The sequence below is a fragment of the Athene cunicularia genome (genome assembly GCF_003259725.1).
Source record: "Athene cunicularia isolate RWA chromosome 1 unlocalized genomic scaffold, athCun1 chr1_part2, whole genome shotgun sequence".
Classification (NCBI taxonomy): Eukaryota; Metazoa; Chordata; class Aves; order Strigiformes; family Strigidae; genus Athene; species Athene cunicularia.
In genome coordinates, this window is record NW_020799092.1 from 46,087,292 (window position 1) to 46,112,547 (window position 25,256).

General features: G+C 39.0%; 1 protein-coding gene across 1 annotated transcript in view; it reads right to left on the minus strand.

The window, feature by feature from the left end:
* Positions 1-2,236: 2,236 nt before the first annotated feature.
* The window catches only part of TBK1 (TANK binding kinase 1), a 29,020-nt gene continuing 6,000 nt past the window's right edge, over positions 2,237-25,256 (minus strand). Inside the window, exons 6-20 of the mRNA XM_026868263.1 lie at positions 24,586-24,696; positions 22,649-22,828; positions 21,045-21,241; positions 19,753-19,811; positions 14,407-14,498; positions 13,881-13,982; positions 11,230-11,308; positions 10,232-10,353; positions 10,029-10,105; positions 9,623-9,662; positions 7,247-7,348; positions 7,066-7,162; positions 5,938-6,044; positions 5,519-5,590; positions 2,237-4,779 (exon numbers count right to left, since the gene is read on the minus strand). Coding sequence (XP_026724064.1) covers positions 4,728-4,779; positions 5,519-5,590; positions 5,938-6,044; positions 7,066-7,162; positions 7,247-7,348; positions 9,623-9,662; positions 10,029-10,105; positions 10,232-10,353; positions 11,230-11,308; positions 13,881-13,982; positions 14,407-14,498; positions 19,753-19,811; positions 21,045-21,241; positions 22,649-22,828; positions 24,586-24,696 — 1,489 coding nt within the window. The 3' untranslated portion in view covers positions 2,237-4,727. The remainder of the gene's footprint in view (positions 4,780-5,518; positions 5,591-5,937; positions 6,045-7,065; positions 7,163-7,246; positions 7,349-9,622; positions 9,663-10,028; positions 10,106-10,231; positions 10,354-11,229; positions 11,309-13,880; positions 13,983-14,406; positions 14,499-19,752; positions 19,812-21,044; positions 21,242-22,648; positions 22,829-24,585; positions 24,697-25,256) is intronic.

Genomic DNA, 25,256 nt, shown 5'->3' on the forward strand with positions numbered 1-25,256 from the left:
GGGGAGCCGTGAGCCCCGCCCGCAGCGGCAAGGCGGCGAGCGGCGGCCGGGAGGGGGGGGCGCAGGGCGGGCCCAGCCCCGCCGATCGCCCTGCCGAGCCCAGCCTCACTTTCTGTAGCAGGCTGACGAGTCACCCTAAGCAAGGTAAAGCCCGAATCTGTCAAGCGTACGGCTTCGGAAAACATCATCGGAGAGCCTGCTGGTGTGTCTGGCTGTCACGTCTCCTAGGCGTTAGGAACACAGTCCATTTTAATGCAGCCTTGTACAGATTTCAAGTGGTATAAAGTGGGATGTAGCCCGGCTGTAACGCGCTTTCAGGCTGTGGAGACAAAGGATTTATGAACAATTCATCTGCGTGTTTACATGGAGGGTTCCAAGGAATGAAAGTGCAAAAAAAGTGAAGTCTTTCTTCTCATTTCTTTAAAGCACTCCTGTTCGCTTAAATCTGAAACTGCTGTAGAGTGCCCGTGGCTGTCATCACGGGAGCAGCAGTACGACTGTGCCAGCATCATCTTCTTTCACCATGAGTTAGCAGATGTCCCTGCCAAGCAAAGCCAGCGGCGCAGCAGCTGGGTGCCAAGCTGGGCTCTCCCTGGCACTGCACAGGCCTGTGCGGCCCGATGCCCTTGCCCACAACCAGCTCTGCAATTACCAACGAACCCCACATCGTAGGGCATGAACGGACTCTGGTGATGCACTTCAGTAAGTTCTGATTAAAACGATCTGCCTAAGTTGCATAAAGCATTTAGTCCCAGAAACGTTTCCTGAGACTAGGCAGCAGTGGCACAACCCGTACCTTGAGAGAGAGGAAGGCTGTGGAAGCCCAAGTCATCACAGACCACACTGGGCACTTGTGTAAGTTTTCAGGAACAGAGTACAACAGAACAACTGCAGTATGCTTGGGTTTGTAGCACACCAGCAGCTCTACCGGTTGTCAACAGGAAGCAAAGTTCTCCAAAAGATGCGCATCTACTGCTGGCCAGGCTTGTACCAGCGTCAAAACTGCAAACTGCACTGAGGGATACTACTACCCCTACCACATTTTTTTTTGTGATCAGTGGAACAAATAATAATAATAAAAAAGCTGTTTAGAGCACAGAAAAGGTCATGCAGCCTTGCCAATGGCAGAATCAGCTACAAGAGCTCCCAACAGTGAACCTGCCCTTAAAAGCCCTCTTTACACAATACTGCTCAGTTTCCAGAACAATTTGGCACTGGACTCTTTACTTTTAGAGAGCTTTTTCCAATCTCATAGCCTGGATTTTTGTTTCATGCACTACCGTTTATATTAATAATCTCTAATCGTTTCACCACAGACAGGATGGTGAACACTGATCTTCTGAAACAGCCTTTAAATGACTGAAGACATTTCTTTCCCCCTTCTTCCAATCGTCTTTCAGCCAACCAACTCCCATTTTTTCCCAGTCCCCCTCAGGTGAGTTTTCCAGACTGCCACACTTTATTTCTCCCCTAACTTACCTTCTGGTGGCCAGTATTTTTAATTTCTGTAGGTCAGTTTAAAAGTGCTTGTCATTGGGGTGGTGTCACAGGTAAGCCAAGTTTCCCTCTGCACAGACTGGGGAGGGCAGCCGTCCCACTGATTTTCAGGTCCCTAGCTAGAAGCCAGCACTGGTTTAGCTAACCAAATGTGACTAGACAACCCCCATTACCATACCTTGCCCTGAAAGGGATTTAACAGTAACAGCAGGCTATGCAACTACTTGGTAATAGTTCTGTGTTTAATTTTACCCCAAAAAGTTTATGCAGCTGCAGTTTATTCCACATCTCCCCTCTTCTAGACTTCAAGCTTAAAAAACCCCAGAAGTAATCTTTTCCATTCAGCCTTTTTAATCCTTGCCACAGTATTATGTCAAAAATTGTTCTATGATTACCACTTCTACAGTGTTTAACTAAATTAGTACTGATTGAGCTCCACCAGCGGACTGTTTCACACTAAGCAGAGACTAGGAATTTTGCCACCATTACAGAGAACTAGCATTGTTCAGAACACACCTCAGCAGAGTGCTTAAAAAATAAAAAGGATTAGTGGCTCTACCATATAGCCTGTGCTAGTGACTCTGTTTTGCACGACATTTTATGGACAGCTGTCAAGCTAAGCTGCAGTTTGCTCCTTCAGATTGCAGGCTTTGTATTGTACTTACAAGCAAATAAAAATTCTAAGGTAATACTGAAATTAACAAAGTGAAATTATGGAAAGACACAGAAGTACACACTGTACAGTAAGTGGTTGATGATGTATTTATGCCATTAAGTCATTCACTCATGCATTTTCACAATTCCTATGAAGACAGGTTTGTTCAAGTAACAGATAATTAATATACTAAGCTAAACCCCCCAAAACAGTAAACCAGCTTCAGGAGGAAGAACCATATATTATTTTCTATTACTTCTTTTGGAAAATCAATAACATGACTGATAGTATCAGGACACTTTGTTTGAGTCAAAAATTGATGGTACTATACGCTACACTTTGGCTTGAAAAATGTATTTGCTTCATAAGAACATAATCAGTAGATTATGAACTGAATACTTCAAGTTCCTTAGCTACTGCTTATTTAAAATTGCTTAAAAAAATTTTAACAAGATTACTGATATATTTAGCAACACTAAACCAGCAATGTTTAAAACAAACATAAAGTATCTGTTTTCAGCCATGTAAAAGAATGCCACACATACTTCATTATATAGACTATACTTATTACAATTAACTTTCTTTTTCAGATTGCTTCAGTATAAAGAAGTTGAAAATGATATATTCCAACTAGTACTTGATTTCTTTCAAAATTTAAGACCCTCTGAAACAACAAAGTGTTACAGATAAAACATTTGAAAAATATACAATTTATGCACAGTTTGAGAGCCCCACTCCTTTAACACTTGTTGCATATGTTCTACTGACACTCAGTAAGACTGCGGACATGAACGAACAAATATATGAGCAGGCATTAAAACATTCCAGTTAGACATGATTCCAGTATTTTAAAACAAACAAGTTAAGAATGCCATGGCTAACCAAGTTAAAACATGTAGCAAACTGTTGTACTCCTTTTGCATAGCTAAATTTTAGGGGGATCAAAGCTTGCAAAGAAAGAAGCTGCTCAAAATATCTGAATTCCTTTTTAAGAATTGTTTCTCACAAAGAACACTGCAAAGCAGGTCTTGGACATCAAGGCAGTGAATTTCCTCTTAACTCTGAAAGAATCAATTATAAATTTCATAAATTTCTAATCAAATATTTAAAACCAACCCAAAAAACCCACAGTGGAGATGTTTTGTATTCTGACCTGGACAGATAAGCAGGGAATAAGCATCACAAAACTATAAGATGCTAGCACAGGTTACTGCTGATTAGTTTTTACCTAAATGTTTCACCATTAATTATGGAAAACTGTAAATACAGTTGGTCCACCTCTTCTTACAGATGTAATACAGCAATTAGAAGTGCTACTGGACACCAGTGAACATCCACAGCCCAATTTTTCCACAAGGAATGAATGAGTCCTGCAATATTTGTATGCTCTTTGTCTGAAACAAATAAGTATGCCTGTAGTATCCAAACATAGTGAGGGATGCTTTCTGAGTTTTTATTTGTTTTCTTCTTCTCTTTTTCATCTCCTACATGTTTTGGAGCAGACTTTTTCATTCTGTGTCTCTGCAACCCAATCATATAATACTAAAGTAGTAACTTCTGATACTGGAAAATAAATATATAGTCTTACTAAATTTTTCACCTAAATTTGATATCTCAGTCCTATAACAGCAGTGGGTGTGGTCCCTTTTCAAGATCTAGACCAGTTAACTTATTTATCCAATATTCAGTTACCACTGAGGCATGATGCTATCTAATCTACTGACTGCCCACAAATTCTCCTAATAACCAATTTTTAACCTTTTTAAAAAAATTATGCCTGCAAACAGGATTCTGAAAAAGCTGTTTTAAAAACCTGCTTCTCTTGTGGTGAGCAACAAGATTTCAGGGAAATTCTGAAAATGCTGTACTCTAAAAAAGGAATTTTTACATTCGGTCTGACAAGCTGTGTCTAAACTTCCATATACAGAGAAATCATATGATTACAGACAACATGGCACCAAATATGGAAAGGAACTTAAAAAATATAGTGAGTTTGTTTTTTCAAGTAGAAGTGAATCAACAGTTTGGATGTGAAGGAAAGAGAAATGCATTTCCACCCTATCTGCACTTTTAGTCCCTACTCACACTTATTTAAAAAGATCTCATTTAAAACAGTCTGTGATGATCAGTCATTCAGCTAGATTCTGAAATAACAGTGGTGATTAAAAGAAATCCAAAACACCCTTTAAAGACTATTCATAATGTTTAGAGTTCTGCAAGTCCTCCTGCAATAAAGACTAAATTGCATTCTGAAATAAAGGGCAATATTCAAAGCAAACAAATGTCAGTTTCATCAACAAGGCTTTTTCCTTTAGGACTTTGTCAGAGATCCTCCCATGTGCTAAAATCCTGCCAGGAGTAATTCTATCCTAACATTGACCAAAAAAAGATATAGATATATATATAGATTTCTTTTATATTTACATATTATACATATTTACAATTTTTTTTTAATACTACAGTTGTAGAGGGGAAAAAACCCTGGATAGAGATTTATTATCTGTCTTTAAATGTCCCAACAGTATTTTTTTGCCTTTGAAAAAAATTAACAAGTCCTCTTCAGGTCCTCTGAAAGCTAGATACAGTCCATGTTCCGCAGGCCACCATCCACAGTCAAAGTACCAAATCTAAAATGAAAAACCAGTATATTCTTAGGTGATTGACTAGATTATAGAATCAATCTTTAATTCATTATAATTTATTTATGGGGTTTTCCTTTCCCTTGCCACATGCCAACACATGCATTTGTATCGAACTTCTGTATGTGAAAAGAAGATAAAAGGATACTATGCTCCAAGTATTGGTCTGGGGGTGGGGGAACAAAACCAAACAAATTCAGCTTAAAGCTAAACTCAGGTCCATCAGCAACTGACTCTGAAGCTTTCAAGAGATCATTATTTTTATATATTTTATCATCATCATAGGAAAAAAAGCAAAGTCAGTCTGTATGTGATAATGACAATACCCTCTCAGGCTTGTAAGAAATACGTTGGCCTCTTCACTTTAAGCCATCTGAAAACTGCAAAATCATTCATTCATACTGGTATAATTCCACAGTTGTTAAAAATTATGTCTAAAAGTGAGGAGTCAAAAGATACAACTGGATTACTGCAAGAGATATTTTTATTAGCTAAATATAACTAACATGAAACAAAAATGCCACAACTGCTGTGTCAGACTGATTTTACAGTAACATTTAAAGGCTTTAAATACTTTTTCTGGTTACACTTCAGATCAACAGTTCAAAATATATTTACAGTTAAAGAGCTTATAGAACCGTCCCTTAGTTTAAATTCTGAATCTACAAGATGTAGAAAATTAAGCCCATTTCTAATATCAGCCCAAAAAAGGATAACAATTGCTTGCCTTTCCAAGATGTGATTATTCTCAGCCAGCTCTTTAACAACCCCTTGCATTTCCTCCTTTAGTTTCTTCATACTGTAGTAACAAGAAACAAAAGAAAGGTTACAATTTTTATATTAGCAAATATAGTCATCTGCTATGATAACCCACCATTACACAGCTTTCAGCAACTTGTCATTACATACAAAATAAGGGACAGATAACGGATTGATTATTTACTAAAAGTGATGGATGATATATCAGTGTTGTCTCCTACTCACTTCCAATTCTGTATCACCACTTTAGCAATATCAAGTTTTTTCTGCAATATAAAATACTTGATCTTATTATAGCAATCACTAAGTATCAACCATAATTTTTTTTCAAATTTGCCTGCATAACAGGTATAGAATATTACATCAACCCAATTAAGAAATTCTTACCCCAAAGTCATTTCCACTAATGTGTTTGAACTTGGATAGACTGTATTCATTGTATGTTTCATTCCACTGGAAGCTGCAAACATTTTCTGTGGCAGAGTATCTTGTAACTGTAACAGATAAAAAAGAAATAAAAGTTACAATATAAGTTGTCATAATTATCTCGATGTCCACCTAAAATCCTTCTTTAAATTCTCCATTGCTGTGATGTCTTATAAAATCATTATGGTAGTAGGGCAGCTGATACTTCCCAAGTTGAGATCATCATGGCAAATTTTCTGCTGACACAACCTATAGTTCCCTGATTTGTTCCATCTTCCTGACTGTCTTACACTTTCATAATAAACTCTCAAAAGGAAGAATTAGCTATTTGTTATGTCCGTAGATATCCTAAGGCAACAGGATCCTAATCAATAACTGACTCAGTAGTGCTACTAAAATAAACATGCAATATACTGCTCTCAACCATTACTCAATTGTTTTTACATCTATCAGGTGCTTTTCTTTCATTTATATTTCCCTTATAAAGAATAATTATTTTACTGAATGAAAATGCTTTCTCTCAATTTTGAGGTAATTCTGATAAATCTGCATTCTGCAGAGTCACCATCCAAATCTTAACAAAACATTTTCTTTCATGTCACCATCAGCATTAGTTTAGCATGTATCCTTAAGTATGTATCCCCTAATCTTGAATATGGGAGTAGTGCTATTATGCTTCATAAGAGTATTAAGATAATCCTCTAGGTGCTCAGATACCACACAGAACACTTCTCAATGAACCAACATCCATTTGCACAGATTTTTGGTAGGGGAATGCTAACACTACCAATAAAACAGCTGCAACAACCCCCAAACTTCACCAAAAATGCCAAACCAAAAAGAAGCCCCACCAAACTCCAAAATAAAGTCAGGATTAAAAAAAAAAAAAGAAAATCACAACACATTGTACACCATTCCAACATCAGCAATGAAGCTACTATAGACCAAATACTACATCCATGCAGCCCTATTATTTTAATATGACTGCATTAATGCAAGACTCCCTAAAAAACAACACTATTGACATTAAACAATGTGGAATAATCTTTTATCTATGCAAACACTTTACATAATTTTGAAGCATTTTACCTCATTTATATAATCCTGGTATTTGGATACCTCTTCTTCAATATCAAAACACTGGTTGGTGAGAGCCAGTAACTGCTTCCTTGTGTGAAGCATTTTCCTAAAACAAAAAAAGTTTTAAGAACTTCCTGTATAAAAGTGGTGCAGTGAAAATTACCAAATATTAAAGAAATTAATAGCTTGCCTTGTCCAGTCCTCAGCCTTGTCCAAAAATGTATCATACTTGCTGACACATTCATCTTTGAATAGAGCTATGGCTTTTGTAGCATGCAAATACAGCTTCTGCCTGCAACACAGAAGCAACCGGAACAGTGTTACACTGCTTTCAAAACCTTGTTCCTCTAACTTACTTCCTGAAACCTGGAGAAGAGGTATGTGGACTTCAAATCCTTTCAGCCACTTTGATTCATGGTGTTGTAATATGTAAGAATTCAACACGCTGCATGAACTGACAGTTTATGTTTCAAAAATACTCCCTAGCAGGGAAAAATAAAAAATACTTGAAGCATTTAGTTGCAATTATTTGTATATGAACAAATGGTCAAATGTCTTCTCTGAGTCTGTATTTATCCAAGCAGGTATATTTAAGGAAAAGGGATTCTAAATGGAGAGGACAGAAATCCTTATCATTTTTTATTTGCCATCTGCAGATACTTGGAACTTCCAGCATACAAGAATAATCCTTTGTGCTAAGCAATACACATGCAGGGAAAACCCAGGATTTTTGTGTCAGCTTAAATTTATGACAAGAGTAAAAAGCAAGCAGATAAGGACAGGAAAGCAAACCAAAACTCAGTTCTGGTTAGTGTTGCAGACAGTAACCCCAATGTAACTGCCTTACCACACTATGCATTGCACTAGTAAGCGAAACTAAGGGATACTGCCACACTACAGTCTAACATCTACTTCTGGCATTTCATTAAGTCTTGCGTGATAGCTATTGGTTAACCAAATTCTGGCTACAGTGTAGCTGGATTGTCATCAGTCATGCATATCTATCATTAAACCAGAAAAAAACCCCAAACTGCGTACGGTTCCTTTGTCTGTCTAGTGGTAAATATTACAGAGGCCAGCCTCTGTTGCTAATGGCGCTTAGACACTTCTTGACAAAAAACAATGCCATTTCTTTCTAGGGTGAATCAAGTATTAAGTAAGATGTAGTTAGGGTCTCAAAGATACCCAAACAAACCCAAGGAGACAGCTGCGGTAGAAAACATACCAGTATTCAAAATCATGAAAATGAAGTCTATTTATTTAAAGTTATTCATTAATGCAATGACACAGCACAATTTGAGTAGTAGAAAAAGCCCTAAAATTTCTTTAATCTGCCCAAGGCAGTGCAGTTTTAAAACGAGCTATGGATAGTGTTCCAATGTTTGCCCGTTTTCCAACCATATCTTTAAGCACTTATGATAAAATTATCACTTGCAGTATCTCTCACATTAAGTTCAGTCCCTTGCCGTTGCAGGGCAATGATGTGTCCAACTCTTTCAGTGTATCAAGATCTGTTTTACAGATTTCCTGCCCCTACTGTCCATTATCTTAAGGTAAATTCCCCTCCACTTGGTAGTTACCCCTCATTGAGCTTTCACTATGGGAAAATCAAGTGGCACAGTTCTGAGAATACCAGCACCTTCTGCGTGGTGGCTTTCTTCTTCAATTGTCAGTGAAGCCACATTAGTGGTAGCAACAACAAGAATTTTTACAAAAATTACAGAAGCAGTGTCTAAATTCATATAGCACTCAGCAAAGTCTAGGGAACCACTCAACTGACCAGCCACTAGGAGAATAACTAAATTCCTTAAACATACACATCTAGCATCATTTGACATGTACAAGGATATCCTGTCCTGCTTCCAACTGTCTATCCAGAAAGGTGTAGCTTTCCCATTTGTTCTTGTGTCCTACCTCGCAGTCTCAGAGCATGTCTCAGATACCTTAGGGCTACTTAAATAGTACTGGCATCCACGTATGAGGAACTGAATCGATCCTGAGATAAGCAGAGCACCATGAGCAGAGCAGCTGTCAGCAGTTGCTCAAGAGTTAGTCAGTGGAACCTAGTGGGAGTCTAGACACCCAGGTTGCATACAGACACTTCATGTGGCCACCTCTCATAAGTGACAATTTTAAACACGCATGGAGAACTGCATTAAATTTTATTTTGCATGCTATATTTCCTGGAAGATTAGATCGTTCTAGAATTTCATTCAGCTAGCCTGTATTTTATTCATCTGTAGAAAATTATCTCCACCTTAGTTACAAAGTCACTTCACCCTTACTGAGGGCTTTTTTCTCCATAAAAAAAAGAAAAAAAAAGTAGTTTCTATAAGACAGTTATGCCCAGATAACAAACAAATATTTCACATCTACATTTCGAAGGTCTATCAGTGAAGGAAATCCACTGCCAGAAAGCACCTCATTATCATATATTAGCACCCCTGTGTAAGATACTTTAAGGAAATTTTTTACAAAGCAATCCGAAAGAGGTTGTTATTGGCAAGAGCACCTGAAGGACCTGAAAGCAATAATGGTATTTCCCAAAGGTAACTTCAAAACTTACTTGTCAAACTTGTGAATTTGTTCTTCATTATAAGGAAGTCCTAGGATCAGAGCAGATGACAGACATTACCAGTTTAATTCTGTTACTTGTATTTATGTAAAACTCCACTAAGTTCTCCCATTTCCTATATGGTTTCCTTCTCCTATCCTCATAGATAAAAGTTCTCATTTACTTTTTTTTTCTGCTATCTAGTCTTGCAATTCAAATCTATCAGATTAATAGTGGTGTTTCATTCATATGGGCATATGAGTGAGATGGTATCTCACTAAGACTGATCTACAAACATATTCACTGTTGCTGACTAATTCTCTGTTCACACCACACATATCCTACTGGAACAAGGACTGACCTGACCTGTCCTTTACATTACAGTTTATGTTAAAAGTGAATCAAATAAATTACTTACTTCGTTCCGCTTTGTCTTTTTTGAACTGATAATAAATATCTGTGATGGAACATAGCAGTGCCTGCAGCCTTTCTGGACTAGAGGGACAAAAGGATGAAAATGAGATATTTTATAATAACTTTAAGTATCTATTAATAGGTTTTATGAACTATAACTCAATGTAGAATTCAATAAATATTAAAACAATTAATACAGTTACTCACTTTCTGTCTTTTGGATGCATGCCTTCCTGATTTGCCCAGGTGTCAGCCAGTAAACCACCAGGAGAAAGTTTGGTTTTGATATCTTGAAGACTAGTTTCTATTGTTCCCTGAGAACTGGAGAGCTACATAAGAGCAAGAAAGTTCAATCTTACCACTGGGTAAAGTGAAAAATTAATTGAGGCTGAAAACAGACCGAGCATGTTAATACTACAGACCCATTTGTTTCACTGACCTTCATTAAAGAAATATGCCCAATTATCTGCCTAGGCTTTGCTAAAAGAAGATAAAGCATGGTATTACTAAAGAATCAATCATCTTTGATGCTGGCATTTCTGTTAGTTAATATTTATTTCCTTTCAACAGTAAGTTTCAACCTTTCATAGATTCCCTATTTACTTCTACACTTTTTCTTTTGGTTTGTTAAGAATTTGTATAATGTCTCTCCACATAATTCATACCATTCTTTCTCTGCAGTTCATACAAGCTTCAAAATAAAAGTGCACTAATCACCTATTTCTTTTTGAATGGAGAACTTTATACTTGCTCTCAGGACACCAATGTGTAAAGTTATTTTCAATTTTTCCTTACTTGTCTGGAAACACGATGCAAATTTCAAAGCTAATCACTCTGAAGCGTGTTTGTGTATGTATCATTTTAGAAAGCTAATGAAGTAGTTTAAAAATCTTTAAGAAAAGGGAAAACAACTGCAAAGTAGAATATATTTTGTGGTTGTAATTTTTTACTTGAGTATTTTAGAAAATGAAAAAGTATTTTCAGGAACTTCCTTTTATTAGCCCAGTGAAGTGAAGATAATAAGATTTACTGTTTTCAGAAAGGTATCCACATCTCAGTATGGGCATTTTAACAACCTTTGGCAGTCCCAGAAATTACTTTGAAAATTCATCGTTAGTATTCACAGAAAAATCTGTTATTGAGTATTTGGCTTTTTCTTTAGAAACACCATTTTGAGAAGGACACAGGCTTTGTAAGTTACTTACACGCAACAGTTTCGTGTGTATCTCTGAAATTTCATCCACTTCTGATGCTTCCAAGTTGATCTGCATCAAATTCTCATATCTGACCACAAAAAAAAGTGCAGTTAGAAAATAAACAAACAATAAATGCACTCAAAATATTTCTTGAATCTAGAGCGTAACAACTACCTTTTCTATGAAATACAGTATCTGTCAAGCAGCAACCGTGAAACATTGACAAACTAAAATGGCCGTTAATAATGGAAACAGTTATGAAAAAAATTTCCTTGATTTTTTTTTTCTTAGAACTATTAAAAAAAAGTTTGAAACTTCCATTCCTGACTTCTTTATTCTATTCTCATTAGTTGTCCTTGACAGGCAGTGGAAAACTATTTCCTCTCATCAAATAATTTTTAAAAGGTTACCAAACTAAATTTATTTAAAGTAGCCAATAACACACAACAAACTAATACCCCAGTGCACCAAAATGCTTTTCTGTGGAAACTTATTGGAAAAGCTGAGTTAACAAAACCTTAAAGGCTGGGTTAGTAGCACCATCTGTTCATATTGATACTTTCCATATGACCATAGTTCAAATGCCAATAAATCATTTGGGATGATATTTTTCCTATTGAGCTTCAGGCCCATATAATTTTAAAAAACATCAAGACCAGCTCAGCTGCTTTCAAAAAATACATACTTTGCTCAAGCTCAATAGTTTGTTTACCTTTCCAAATAGAAGTTTTGCATTGTCATGCTTTGAAGCAAAGTCTTGAAAAGGGAGGACAAACAACGATACATCCTTTGCTAACTCATAAGCCTTTGGAAGTCAAATGAACTGAAAATCCTACCCCTTCCTAAGAGGCTGAAAGACCATGTGCAAACACATTAAAAATTTCTGTTCACATGAGAACTGCTCCAGTTCACAAGTGAACATAGTGTTTTCAAATTGCTGTTCTGAGATATTGCTGAATGCACTAGAATCACAAATTAGAACCTACATCAGTTTCTTCTGAACTCGAAGTGGCTTTCTTCTGTGGGGACCCGGCAGAATGAAGGAAAGAGCTATCTGAACCACATACAGAGTGAATATGAACCAGTCCTGTCAACTAGTGTAAACTGTCTTGAAGAAGAGATTGGATTATAGCCCTGATGATTTGTAACTAGGCTACACAGGTATACTGTTATCTTGCTAGTTATCAACTTTGCTAGTTGTACTGTTTCTGTGGGTTTTTTTTAAAACACGCACCTCAAAGCCCAGGTGTGTCAGTCTGTTCATGTTTGGCATGCACACAGCAAATCTGACAAATTCTAGAGTATCCCTAATTACTATATACAAGCTGTTCAATTTGCACATGCAGAGCAGCTCCAACATGGCTCAAATCTATTAAGTCTACTCTGCAAACCAAGTTTAGAGAATCCTATGACCAAGAGGGCATTTGTGGGAGACTGGCAGTAAGGTGGATAAGAAAACAACTACCCACAGTAGAATCCTATGAAGAGATGGGATTTAAAGTTTGCATCAGCCTGCATAACACACCTTACAGAGGTAAAGCTAGTTTGTGGAAAGACTGAACAAAACACTTCAAGGACACTTTAAAAGTGGAAAAGTATGTGACTGACAGCTGGACACTGAGTGGGACTGAGCAATGAAACAAAGATCAGGAGAGAGAAAAAGTGAAACTTGGAGGGAGAATACAGTGGTGCAGTCCCATCTCCCACAGACAGCACTTGACTGGAAGAGGTAAGGCAGAAGAGTACTGTCCACTGGAAAACATTTGCTTCCTCAGAACAGAAGACAAGAAAAATAAGTGTCTTCTGTGGTCTTTGAAACTTGGAAGTCTCTTATGTTAAAAGACAATAATTCTTTAGTTGCTCCTTACTCTAAATTTTGCCAGTTTTAAAGAAAGCATTCTAAAAAACTTTCTACTATATAGATCTAAATGAGTCCACATGAGCAACAGTGATATTCTGTGATACAGACCTCTGCCATTTGAATTAACCAAAATAGACAAAAATAACATAATATGCATTTTTAAAAAATGTCAGAAGTGGAATTTCCTGTGCAGTTTACATTTGGCATTCCTATGTGCATGGACTGTGATCTAATGATATTCTAATGCAGCTTTGGGTTTTTTGGTAGGTTTGTTTTGCTGGGAGGTTTTTTTGGTTTTGGTTTTTTTTTTAATCTGCTCTATGTTATATTTCAACATTCAAATTCCTTCCATGCAGAAAATGCTACGGTCTTAAAGCTGTGAAAGGGGCAGTATTTAAAGTCATCCTTAATAAACACACACAAGCAAACTTAGTGACAAAAGCACTAAAGCACTAATTAAACAAAAACTACTTGATTCTTTGTCCAGGCTTTACTAGAGCTTCTAAAGTCAACAACAGCAAATGAGCTGAGTCAGAGAAAAAAAGAGAAAAACAACACGTACAGTTACTACTTGATAGTAATTACTTGTTCCCACTAGGTTAAGCAGCAAAATTAACACTAAAATTTGAGTAAAGCATATTACTAAATCTGTTTAAGTCACTGCCATCAGCAAATCCATGCTGATTCAAATTTAAATTTTTATATGCAAAATTTCCATAAATAAACATAACCTAAAATACCGCTGCCATTGAAGATGATAATGAAAAATCAATGCATTCAGTGTAGTGCTTCTACTCACATTTTCTCAGCTTTCTCAATGTTTCTGCTGCAGAAATCCAGCCTGATGACAACCTCTGTCTTTTTATGAACCATTTCATTGTAATCATCCTTGATTATTTCACTAAAAAAAGTGAAGCATTAGTCTGTAACAGAAGTATTCAACTGCCATCTTACCAGCATTCAGTAAAAAATATACCTACAGTAATAACTGCTAGTAAGAATTGCTTTCAATTAGAGATGCATTAGTATAATCCTCATATAAAATGATCTTGTGCAAGCTGCATAATTGTACATGCATGTTATCAGACACTAGGTTTAATTTACCCACAGAAGAAAGTGAAATTGCAAATAGCTGAACCTTATTGTCATAAAAACCAATTTTTGTTTCCTTAATGACAGAAAGAAGGAAAAATTCAGAAAGCCTTGTTACATTCAAGGAGTAAAGAAAACCTCCAAAGATACTCAGAGATCACAGAATTATGTATTGATAATGAATGCATATATCAATTTAAAAAAAGCACAATGAAATTCAATCAATTACTTACATTAGCCATCGTATTCCTTTTCGCATCAGCTCCTGGTAAAGCAGCAAAGAACTGGCAACTCTACAGGCATAACATACAATACCTGTTACTGCCTGGTGGAAAAGAAGCCCAACATTAGTAGTAATCTGGCATTCTCTTAACAACTGAGTCAATTAATCACAACAAAGCACCACAGATTAATAAAAGAAAGAGAAACATGAAAATGGTAGTTTAAAATGCATAACTTCACCCAAACTTTAGTTGGGAGACAACCAAACACTAATTATGGAGGCAGAGCTAAACATGGTGGTGAGTTTTTCCAATTATGCTGAAATATCTGTTAGGGATGAAAATAAGTCCTTTATAAATAAAAACGACATCACTTACTCTCAGGATTTACTTTAATGTCTGGGAAGTCGTAAGTACACTTCTCCAGTAGTTTAGGAATTAAACACATACATTAAAAGAAACTTGTAATTGTGAACAAAGTTTCAGAGATTATAATTTAGAGTATTTTAAATCATTAATATCAACTGATAACTTTCTGTTTATTGAATTTAAAGACTTCTGGTATTTAAAGAGACACGTTTTCAGGACTACCATGCCTGAATACAAGGCTCTTCAGTAGCCATTATTTTATAGGCATAGTATAAACAGTAGTCAAAGTCAAAGCATAGCAATGCACACATTCTCAGAGTCGGCGGAGACTGGAGTGACAACGTCACATGCCCTCACGTAAAAGAGCAGCCCCCAGGGAGCGCGGCGAACAGGGCGGGCAAACAGGGTGTGGTGCATCAGAAGCGTGAGGCGCGTCAGTTTGCACGGCAGGGTGAGCAGACGCTCTCCGGGTTCCTGAATTTATCCAAGCTAGCCCCTTTATGGTCCGCCACGTGTAGACCGAATCATGGTCTCCACTCACATCAAAACCACCAGAAAGAACGTGGCGACTCAGACAGAGCTGCCACGCAAACATGCAGAGGTTCAGGTCTCGGGCCACAGGGAGTGCCTGGGCCTGTCAGTCCTGCCGGAGGGCAGCAGTGACAGCACCTGTGTGCGCTGTGATCAGCTGGGTGACCTGCTCAGCCTGGTGGCAGAACTCAAAGAAGAGGTTGAGAGATTAAGAAGTATTAGGGAGTGTGAAAGGGAAATTGATTGGTGGAGTAACACTCTAGCACCCCTGAGGCAACAGGAGCAAATGGAGGCTCCAGAAGAGGCAGGTGATCCCTCATCCTCTTGCTACCAGGCAGAAGGAGGGGACGTAAGAGATGGGGGACGCTGGAAACAGGTCCCTGCTCAGGGAGGCAGGAAAATCCTCTCCCAACCTCCCTCACCCTCCATGGTGCCCCTTCACAATAGATTCGGGGCCCTGGAACTTTTGAACAAAGAAGAAAAGGAGGAAGAAAATGAGACAAATGAAGAAGACCAAGGTCCACCAAGGCCAGGTCACTTCAGACCAGGTATTAAAAACAGCTCTGAAAAGAACCCCAGAAGAGTCATTGTAGTGGGTGACTCCATTCTGAGAGGTGTTGAAGGCCCCATATGCAGACCAGACCCGCTTCATAGGGAAGTTTGCTGCCTCCCTGGGGCCCGCACCAAGGACCTCACAGCAACACTCCCTACCCTAGTGAGACCAAAGGTTTACTACCCTCGCCTGGTTTTTCAGGTAGGTAGTGACATCACCAGGAGAAGGCCTAAAGCAGTGAAGAGAGACTTCTGGTCCTTGGGAAAACTGCTTAAGGGGTCAGGGGCACAAATTGTGTTCTCCTCCATCCCGATGGTTGGGGGGATGGATGAGGAAGATTACAGGAGAATTCAGCAGATAAACTGGTGGCTCCAACACTGGTATTACCATCAGTGCTTTGGATTATTCAATCATGGGTTGGTATACAGGGCACCTGATCTTTTGATATCAGATGGGATGCACCTGTCCCGGAGAGAGAAGGGGATTTTATGGCAGGAGTTAGCTGGGCTCATTGACAGAGCTTTAAACCAGATTTGAAGGGGGAAAGGGGCAAAACATCAGCCCATCTGAAGTGAATCTCTACCAATGCCCACAGCATGGGTAACAAACAGGAGGAGCTTGTAGCCATGATGAAACAGGAAAATTACAACGTTGTTGCTATTACAGAAACATGGTGGGATGTCTCCCATGACTGGAGTGTGCCAGTTGATGGTTACAAGCTCTTTAGGAGGGACAGACAGGGAAGGAGAGAGAGGGGGGTGGCTCTATATGTTAGGGACTGTTATGATTGCTTCGAGCACAAGTGTAGTGAAGAGAGGGTGGAGTGTCTTTGTGTTAGAATCAGGGGGAAGGCCAACAGGGCAGATGTTGTAGTAGGAGTCTACTATAGGCCACCCAACCAGGACAGAGAGGTGGATGAAGTATTCTATAGGCATTTAGGTGAAATCTCATAATCGCTTGCCCTTGTTCTTGTGGGCGACTTTAACTTCCCAGACATCTGCTGGAAATACAACACGGTAGAGACCAGTCCCGGAGATTCCTAGAATGTGTGGGAGACAACTTCCTGACACAGCTGATGAGTAAACCGACCAGAGAAGGTGCCCTACTGGATCTCCTCTTTGTCAACAGAGGAGGACTGGTGGATGACGTGGAGGTTGGAGGTTGACTAGGGCACAGCGATCATGAAATAATAGAGTTCTCTCTTCTTAGAGAGGCCAGGAGAGAGCTAAGCAGGACTGACATCCTGGACTTCAAAAGGGCTGACTTTGTCTTGTTTAGGGACCTGCTTGAAAGGAACCCTTGGCAGACGATCCTGAAGGGTATAGGGGTCCAGGAAGGACTCTTTAATAAGGAAGTGTTAATGGCTCAGGAGCAGGCGCTCCCCAGGTGCTGTAAGAGAAGCCGGGGGCAGAGAAGACCACCCTGGCTGAACAGGGAGCTTTGGCTGCAACTCAGGGAGAAAAGAAGAGTTTACAGCCTTTGGAAGAAGGGGGTAGCCACACACAGTGATTACAAAGATGCTGTGAGGCTATGCAGGGAAGAAATCAGGAGGGCTAAAGCCCAACTGGAAATTAATTTGGCCTCTGCAATCAAGGATAACATGAAAAGTTTCTATGTCAGTAGCAAAAGAAAGTCCAGGGAGAGCCTCCATCCCCTGCAAGACGCAGGAGGAAATGTGGTAACAAGTGATGAGGAGAAGGCTGAGGTGCTTAATGCCTTCTTTGCCTCAGTCTTTAATAACAAGGGTAGTTGTACTGATGAAATCCAGCCTCCTCAGCCAGAATATAGAGACTGGGAAAACAATCCCCCTGCAATCCAGGAAACAGTCAGTAAACTGCTGCATCACACAGACACACACAAGTCTATGGGACCAGATGGGATACACCCGAGGGTGCTGAAGGAGCTGGCTGGGGTGCTCACCAGACCACTTTCCATCATTCACCAGCAGTCCTGGCTGACTGGGGAGGTCCTGACTGATTGGAAATTGGTCAATGTGACACATATGTAAGAAGGGTCAGAAGGATGATCCAGGAAATTACAGGCCTGTCAGCTTGACTTCGGTGCCCAGGAAGCTGATGGAGCAGCTCATCCTGAGTACCATCAAGCAACACATGAGGGACAACCAGATGCTTAGGCCCAGTCAGCATGGGTTTAGGAAAGGCAAGTCCTGCCTGACAAGCCTGATCTCCTTCTATGACACAGCTACCTGCTTATTGGATGAAGCAAAGGCTGTGGATGTTGTCTACCTTGACTTTAGCAAGGCTTTTGACACCGTTTCCCACAGCATTCTCCTGGAAAAAATGGCTGCTCGAGCTTTGGACAATCACACACTTCACTGGGTAAAAAAATGGCTGGACGACCGAGCCCAGAGAGTTGCAGTGAATGGAGTTAAATCCAGTTGGCGGCCGGTCACAAGTGGTGTCCCTCAGGGCTCGGTGTTGGGGCCACTCCTGTTTAACATCTTTATTGATGATCTGGATGAGGGGATCGAGTGCACCCTCAGTCAGTTTGCAGGTGACACCCAGTTGGGTGGGAGTGTTGATCTGCTCGAGGGTAGGGAGGCTCTGCAGAGAGACCTGGACAGTCTGGAGCCATGGGCTGAGCCCAACTGGGGGAGTTTCACTAAGGCCAAATGCCGGGGGCTGCCCTTGGGCCACAACAACCCCCAGCAGCGCTACAGGCTTGGGGAGGAGTGGCTGGAGAGCTGCCAGTCAGAGAAGGACCTGGGGGTATTAATTGACAGCTGGCTGAATATGAGCCAGCAGTGTGCCCGGGTGGCCAAGAAGGCCAATGGCATCCTGGCTTGTATCAAGATTAGTGTGGCCAGCAGGGACAGGGAAGTGATCTTGCCCCTGTACTTGGCACTGGTGAGGCCGCACCTCGATTCCTGTGTTCAGTTTTGGGGCTCTCACTACAAAAAGGACATAGAGTTACTCGAACATGTCCAGAGAAGGGCAACGAAGCTGGTATAGTGTCTGGAACACATGTCCTGTGAGGAGCGGCTGAAGGAACTGGGGGTGTTTAGTCTGGAGAAGAGGAGGCTGAGGGGAGACCTCATCGCTCTCTACAGCTCCCTGAAAGGAAGCTGCAGAGAGCTGGGGATGAGTCTCTTTAGCCTAATAGAAAGTGATAGGACAAGAGGGAATGGCCTCAAGTTGCGCCAAGGAAAGTTTAGACTAGATGTCAGGAAGTATTTCTTTCCAGAAGGGGTTGTTGGGCTTTGGAATGGGCTGCCCAGGGCAGTGGTGGAATCCCCATCCCTGGAGGTGTTCAAGAGTCGGGTCGATTTGGAGCTTAAGGATATGCTGTAGGTGGGAACTGTGCTAGGAGAACAGTTGGACTAGATGATCTCCAGGGTCCTTTCCAACCTAGATGATTCTGTGTGATTTTATGTGATTCTGTGGTTTTTAAAAAATGACCACAGAATGAAACATCCTCTGCTTCCTCTACAATCCCCCAGATGCTGAAAAATTTGCAAGAAAGGTAACAAATTCCACACAGTCCTAGAGACTCCTCTCTTCTGAGAGAAAGATGAAAGTTATTTTTCTTACGGTAAGTTTTGCACTGTCACAGGGGATGTTATGAATCTTCTAGCTAACTTCAGGGCTCCAAGTGGCAGGCTTCTTTCCCCCCATCACTGAGTAAAGCAGTAAAAAAGCACTTGGACTTTAGAAGGCTGGTTTTTAGCGTTTTGTTTTTTTTTTTAAATATACAAATATATTTTGCATACAAAGTGTGGCTTTAATATACTTCTGAAGCCCTTGTTAACAAATTCTGATTGGCAGAAATGTATTTTCACTTTTATATTAAAAATAGTTTCATTAACATTATTCATCTGAGTATCAAATAGATTTCATTTCAGTATCATTATCTGAGGTATATAAATTAAAATCATCATTACTCACTTTAGCCATACTGGCATCCCCATCCAAATCATAACGTTGATGTACTTTAGGAAGTAAAACTGAAACATAAAATAAACACGTGTATTTTCTTATTTTCCAAAAGAGACTTCAAAAGTTCAGTCTGTTTCCCCTTCCCACCCTGAATACTGTTTTTATGTGTTTCTGCATGGATTTTCACCTAATCTGTTACTGCCAAGCCTTTCAATATTGTGTGGTTTGCATGCACTTCAAAACCGGCCTTTGCCTTGAAAAAGCTTTAAGTAACTTGTTATCTTCAGCAAACCGTCTTTCACTTCCTTTTCCAGACCCCCTTTTAAACATGCTATACAGCACAGATTTCATGCAGCTCTCCACTAGAAATCTCTCTCCACTGAGAAAGCCAACCATTTATTTCTGTTTTTCAGCCCTATGTTTGTCCACATGGGAGACTGTTCCCTCTTATCTCACTGCTTCTTAGTTTCATTGAGACTCTTAAGGGCAGGACTTCACCAAATAGCTTTTTTAAGCCTAGGGTAGCCTGTATCAGCTGAATGTCCTTTGTTCTCATGCTTATTGACTCCTTCAGAAAGCTCTGACACAATATAAAAGCCCTGTTGATCCTTCCACAAACAGCTCACCTTCCCACGCTCTTCAGCACTTCTGTGTGAGTGCCAGCTGGCCCAAGCAGTCAATATAGGACATAGTGACAAAAGCAACACTGATCTCTCAATTGGAAGCATATCCTCCAGCTCATCTCTTATCAAAAACGTTTCTGGCATAGGGCCCTCTATAAGCCTCTCAACAATAAACAGAAATGCAAAAACTCAGTTTCTTTTTTTTCCTGTATGCCATTCTGTTGTGGCATATGACCCCCCTCAGCTAAGTGGTCAAGACCTCCTCTGTTAACTGAAAGGCTAACCACAATCATGACAAATTAAAAAAACCCCAAAACTTCAATTTCCACTTGGTGAGTAATGGAACAAAATAACCAGCTTTGAATTACATTCAGTAATGTTCCTTTTTACCTGCTAAAAGTGTCATGCTTGAAAAAATTTCAGAACTCCACTACATCTTAACACACAAATACTCAGGTTCACAGCACTAGGAATGTTACAAGCATCTACCAATTCTGTAAAAATATGCTGGATACTCAGCATTTTTGGAAAAAATTGGACTGCGTACTTAGAACTTCAGGTATCAAGAGAGAAAATTTTTGAATGCTATTTCTAAGACATAACAGATATAAAACAAATAAATAACCCAAACTATTTACAAAACATAGCTATATGAAAAGAGGAATTACTTTCATATACCTTCTTCATAAATTAATCCAACAAAGTTCACCGTCTCCCTGCTTACTACAAAGATAGGATTCTCCTCAGTTGTTCTGGGGAAGTGCTGTGCCAATCTGCCAGGCTCTAGTATTAATCGCCGACCTTCGTATACCAGTTCTTGATTCTGAGATGGTATTTTTGTCTGTTTGTAGACCAACTCATGAAATATAGCAGCTCTAGAATAGAAACAATATATTCAGTAGTAGTTAGACTCACTACAATAGTTCAAAATTTAGAGTTTGTATTACTTAAATCCCTTTTACTTCTGATTAATTAAGAACTGGTTTTACACACAGAGCATTTGACTTATAAGCAGAACAGAAAGTGGCACACTAAGGCTCCAGGTTGCTCTGTTGCAAAAATAAATGCTATTTCCTGCAAAATATCAAACTTCCCTTTCTACCTCTGATTTTCCACCAAAGCATGTCTGTGTAAACAAACGTGCTTTGGCCTGAAGTCTGAACAGGAAACACCATATGAGAGGAAGGAACTATAGTTTTCTGAGGCATACCCATTTCTTCAGAGGAGATGGATGGTCTCTCCAAGAGAAAAGTCTGGTGGTTTAGATCTCAAAAAGCACACACCCTAAATTCAGCCTGTAAGCTAACAGACAGCCAGATTATCTCCTAAAACAGCAGTTATAAGGAAGACAAAAGACACTTTGGTATTTTATTTCCAGCAATCAATGGATACAAGGCATAAGAATTCATAACAAACCTCCCCACCTCCAAAAGCCCTACAACCCAACAAACAAGAAAACCTCCCCAAAAGAAGAAAAACTTTAAGGACACTAACAGGAAGAATTTGTTTCCTGTGCAGTACTAGTATGCTGTCACTTCTTAATAATAGAGCTAGTACATAAATGTAAATAATAATAAATTTTAAAAACAAAGTACAAACAGCAGTTTGAGCTACAAGAGAGATTTCTCTGCAAAAGCAGATTTTGGGCTCTCAAAATATAAATGACAGAATAGAAAAATTGAGAAAGGCCAGAACTGTATTGATACATCTGATGAAATAACTATATCTGTTTGCATATTAAACACAAGCTCTGCATTATCTGTAATAAGTAAAGGCACTTAATTTTGTATCAAACTACAAACCAGACTTTACAGCTTCTAACATCAGCACTTACTGACCATAAAGTGAAATCCATATAACTCAGGATCCTAAGTTGTACTAATTACAACTTCAGAATCCCTGTGAGTTTTATGTCAGACACAGATGATGTCCTCAAGAATACAAGATGCGCACAAGGTAAGAAAGGAGAGAGTTGAACACAGTCTCTGGAAAAACTACTTTATAAACAAGTAACATACATAAATGTGGGACGAACTGGTATCCATTATGAACATAGAAACATTGTAAAAGTTCAAGGATTAAATCTGTGTTCTGTCAATGATTAAGACCAAGTTTAAGATTAGTAGATTTGACCTTCAATGACTTCATTATTATTTTTGGTCAACATGCATTGCAACTACACAGGAGAATGACAAGCTTTCACTTCCTCAGATACAAGAGCAAGGAAAGGCTACTGAATTTATAACAGCGGTGATCTGAGTCACAGTAGAGAGAACACTTACGTATTATAGCTGTGAATATAAACTTTGTGCAGGGTCATCTGCTGCAGTGAAAAGATGTGGATTATTATTCGGTGCAGTATGTCACTCGTCTCTGCAAAGAACTGGTCAAATCCCCAGCATTTTTCCTGGTCTCCTTCAAGAATATTTGCAAGGACAGGTGTGAGCAGTACTTGCAGACCCCTAGATGACACCAGGAAGAGATAAGACGACTTGCATCTACTTGGATCTTTACATCTTGTAACAAATTTCAATACTTCATTTGACTTGTCTCACAAATGCAAAGCTATTATTCCTTGAAGAATACTCCAGTGCTTTTTTTTCTTTCCCCCTGCTGAACAACAAAACGTTCAATGGTAATGTCTAGCTTTTCATTAATACCCATACTTTATCACCTTCCTTTTTAGGCTCAACTATTAAATATTTTTGCCTTTGTATTTGACAAATATCACAGGCATTGAAAAAATTACATACAATTTTAAATTTCTACACTGTAGAGCTAAGGTAACCTTCTACCACTGCTGGGCAGTAGTCTTTTACCCAGCTCACCCCACACACCACAGTTTTTGACTTTGAAGCAAGCAACTACTATTTATGGTTAGCTGGCTGAGCAGCTCATGTGAGTACTGTGTTGCTTTCAATCAAAATCAGCTGGGTTAGCAAAAACTCATTATTTCCATTGTCCACACTAACAGAATTCATCCTGATTGAGATAGGCCTAAGTACTCCACACATGCAGCATAACTGCTGCAAAGAAAAATGTACAACTATTGCCTTACAGCCACTACTATTCTAGGAGAAAGGCCATCTTAAATTTCTTGTATTTCTACTCTGAGAATCTGAATTGCAAGGAACTTCATGGATCCTACTCCTTCGTTATCATGAACAACTTCTTCAAAGTCTTAACATTAGGTACATGTCAAACCCGAATGCAGCAGTAAAACTGGTAACATTTTGAAGCAAGCTCCAGTGGCTTCCAAGCACACTGACTGCCCCATTAGAGGTCAGTGGCTGCTGTGCTCAAACTCACTTTAGTATTAAACTTGTAACAGTAAATGCTACTTGAAAATCTTAGTGTCAACAGATGTTTAATGAAAAAAATCTGCTTCCTTTATTATTTCAAACACTTAATTACATGGAATAAGCAGAGGAAAATACCAAGCAGCATCATGAAAATATATATAAATTGCAAGTTCTGCATGCTATAAACTTATAAATTGATATAAACTAGACTTTCACTCTACACCCCTTAAAGATCTATATATTTGGCTTTCAGAAAAGTTTGTTTCTAAAGTCTGTTCACATAACAATTGCTTTCTCTCTTTATTACCATGAAAGAGTAGTAAATTCAAAGTACCAGTATCTCAGGAAGATAAATAGGTAAACGGGTTATGGGAGGCATTTTCAAGATCATATTGAGATTAGATCTTCCATGACTCTTCCTACTGAGTATTATGACATATGAAACAAAAATATAATGATAAAAAAGTTTAGAAGACACCATGAGAATATGTTAAAATGTGCTGTCTTTGCAGACAGAACTACAAGTCTCTGAACTGTCTTTTCGTATAATTTCCTTTCTACTACTTAATCTTTGTAATATCTGAAGTGACATTCTTGCAAGAAAGGGGGGCTATCAATTCAAAGCTTATTAAATCTTCATACTCCTTCGTGAGGGTGGAGAAAATACAGTAATAATCTTTCTTCTGCTCATACCACTTCAGATTCTCAGGTGCTCATTTGTAAAATAGCAGTCATTTGGACAGATGGGAAGTAAAAACATTTGATTACTTAATAGTAGACTGTACAGATCTACTGAAGAGTTCCAATGAAAACAACTGCATCAGTCAGATCTCTGTTCCAAAGACTCAATCCTGAGAGAGTAACTGTAAAAGTCTAACCAAGAGCATTGAAACATTTTGTGAGAAGTTCAAACTTACTTTGAAAGACTACAAGAAACAGGCATCTCCCAGCTCCACTCAATAGGTCCATTTTCTGCTTTCTGTATTCCAGAAATAGCACCAGAAGGCTTTCCTGTGATTATTTTATACCTAAAATACATCACAAAGATAACAGACACTTCAACTACTACCTCTTACATATACATAGGTCTAGTAACTAATCCTCAATCTAAACAACAGGTTGGCCTAAATTTGTAGGTGGTACAATAATTCGGCAGCTTTGCTTACAAGCTGACAGAGAGTGGTGCTAAAATTATAAACAATGAAAAGGAAACACTGTGGGCTATGTTGGAGAAGGAATTTTGTCTACCTCAGGTTTGGGAAAAATTTAGGAGAGATTTCAGGCATCACTGAAGGAAGCTGACGTTTTTTCACAAGTGTTAATCAAAGTTAGTTTTCCATGGCAGCTCAATTTAGGCATTTACATGACTAACTTCTAATAGCATGCTCCATAGCAAGAGATTATATTTAGCCACCACAAAGTCACTTGGGGATAAAGAAGGAACAGGAAGAGAAATTACTTCGACTTCGAAACATCTAGCAATCTGGATATAATATGGCATTGTCTAACTTTCTACTGAGCAGGCTAGTAGTATTCTCAAATTTCTCACAAAGCAAATCAGGAGCTTTTTGCAACAGAAAATTTCAGT